At 44.5% G+C, this 2,175-nt stretch overlaps 1 protein-coding gene across 1 annotated transcript in view; it reads right to left on the bottom strand.

The window, feature by feature from the left end:
- Window positions 1-2,175, bottom strand: part of Dna2 (DNA replication helicase/nuclease 2) — a 31,181-nt gene that overhangs the window by 23,695 nt on the left and 5,311 nt on the right. The window contains exons 4-5 of the mRNA XM_005360118.3: window positions 706-851; window positions 168-299 (exon numbers count right to left, since the gene is read on the bottom strand). Coding sequence (XP_005360175.1) covers window positions 168-299; window positions 706-851 — 278 coding nt within the window. The remainder of the gene's footprint in view (window positions 1-167; window positions 300-705; window positions 852-2,175) is intronic.

Here is a 2,175-nt window from a genome sequence, read left to right as displayed (position 1 = left end):
AAATAAATAAATAAAAAAAGCAGGTCCAGAACAGCCAGGACTGTTATACAGAGAAACCCTGTCTCAAGAAACTAAAACAAACAAATAAACAAAAATTTGAGTAAACAAGCATAAAGGAATACTATCTAAAAAAATCTGAATACCAAATAAGAAAATTTACTTCTTACAGAGAGAGCTGCATCTGAGGAAACTCGGCGGGAGGGCCCTTATGCAGGAAGTCCTCGGCCCACTTAGAAAAGGAGGGGAGATACTCCACAACTTCACATTCTATTTCGTCTTGACTCAGATTTAAGCGATACCTGCAAAAAAAAAAAAAGGGGGGGGGTAAGAAAACATAAATAAAAATATAAATGACCAACCTGGTCTACAGATGGAGTTCCAGGACAGAGACTTATTCAAATCATTAAACTGGCAAAGCTGGATGTGAACATCCTCTACCTGCTTCCAAACCCACCCCAGTGCTCATTACGTCGGTTTCAGAGCATGGCTGAGGAATCTGTGTAGCACAGGCTCCATCCTTAAACACATACATAGGGTATTTCAGTAGTGTTACCCAGGAGTCCCTGTGGCCCAGACACCACAGGATACCGTGAACAGGACGGCTGAACTTCAGCTCATACCGATGGGTCTCTTTCCAGAAACCTGAACTCTAGGCAAGAAGTTAGTTACAGGACGAGATTGCATCTGCAGTTTTCGGTTACTTACATCTCCTTCAAATGCCTTATTTCTTGGACAGTTTGAAAAGCGAGCTCCTGCAGCTTTTCTGGGGCAAAGCTCTCACTTATGGCTTTTTGAAAGACTTCGTGAAGAATTGTACCAATCAGCATTTGGCGGGTGGCCGGATCAGAGACCTGTAAGACAGGTGATATGCACATCCCATACCACAACACTAGGTAATACGCTGATTACACACGATGAAGCCAGCATGAACTCAGTCAGATAAATGTCAATGCATTAGCAAAGGCTTTTGTTGTTTTAATTGATTCATTTTCCTGTGAGTATGGGTGTTTTGTCTGCATGTATGTCTGTGCACCACTTTCGTATCTGGTGCCCCTGGAGGTCAGAAGAGGGCACTGAATCCCCTGAGACAAGGAGAGTGGGTTGTGAGCTCCAAGCTAGCTCACTGGCAACTCTCTCCTTCCCCCTCATCTACTCCTCAGGGCCTCTCCCCTGAGACAGAGTCTTGCTGTGTGGGCAGTCCAGTCTGGGGCTCACAGTGGCCTAGCTTGGCTTGGAGCTAGAAGTGATACTGTGCTCACCGCACCCCACAAATTTTATTCTGTTGGAGAGAATTAAGTGTCTTTAATTTTCTTCTATTCAGAATTATCTGAACTCTTGTATAAGTCTTTTGAAACTCAAATTTTCCATTCTGGGGGAAAAAAAAATCACTATGAAAAAAATCCAAGATATTTTCAAAGATTTAATATTTTTAGTGTACTCTACAACTACTTAATAACCGGCCCAAATATTAAAAAAAAGCATGGATCATAAACTCATGCATGTAAAAGACATGAGTTATTCAGGGCGAGCAAGATGGTTCAGCTAGTAAATGTGTTTACCTACAAACTATTGGCCTGAGTTCAATTCTTGGAACCCACATCATAAATAGCCAGATGTGCCTTTAGTCCCACCACTCAGGACACAGAGGCAGGCAGATCTCTGTGAGTTCGAGGCCAGCCTGGGCTACAGAGTGAGTTCCAGGATGGCTGACCCCGACGCTGGCCTAGCTCAAACAACATGGCTTTCTCTCTCCCTCCTTCTAGGCAGCTGCTAACGTTTACAGCCTGCCTCCCGGGGAATTTTTCTGTAAAATCTAAGAAAAGTCCTTGAGCTTAAGAAGAAGGGGGTGAGGGTTGGACGTAGCCACGCATCTTCAGAGATAAGCATTGCTATAAAATCCTCAAGAAAATTCAGTTCAAAAGAACAGACACCTGATCCAAATCACAACACTGCAGTGACTAGGGCAGGGTATGCCGAGTCACAGCACTGCAGTAACTAGGGCAGGGTATGCTGAATCACAACACTGAGTGACTAAGGCAGTGTATGCCAAGTCACAACACTGAGTGACTTGGGCAGTGTGTGCCGAGTCACGACACTGCAGTGACTAGGGCAGTGTATGCCGAGTCACAACACTCAGTCACGACACTGAGTGACTAGGGCAGTGTATGCCGAGTC

The sequence above is a fragment of the Microtus ochrogaster genome, linkage group LG2, assembly GCF_000317375.1.
Source record: "Microtus ochrogaster isolate Prairie Vole_2 linkage group LG2, MicOch1.0, whole genome shotgun sequence".
In the NCBI taxonomy this organism is placed as follows: Eukaryota; Metazoa; Chordata; class Mammalia; order Rodentia; family Cricetidae; genus Microtus; species Microtus ochrogaster.
Note: the sequence above shows the minus strand (reverse complement) of the source record. Positions and strands in the feature narration are given on the sequence as shown.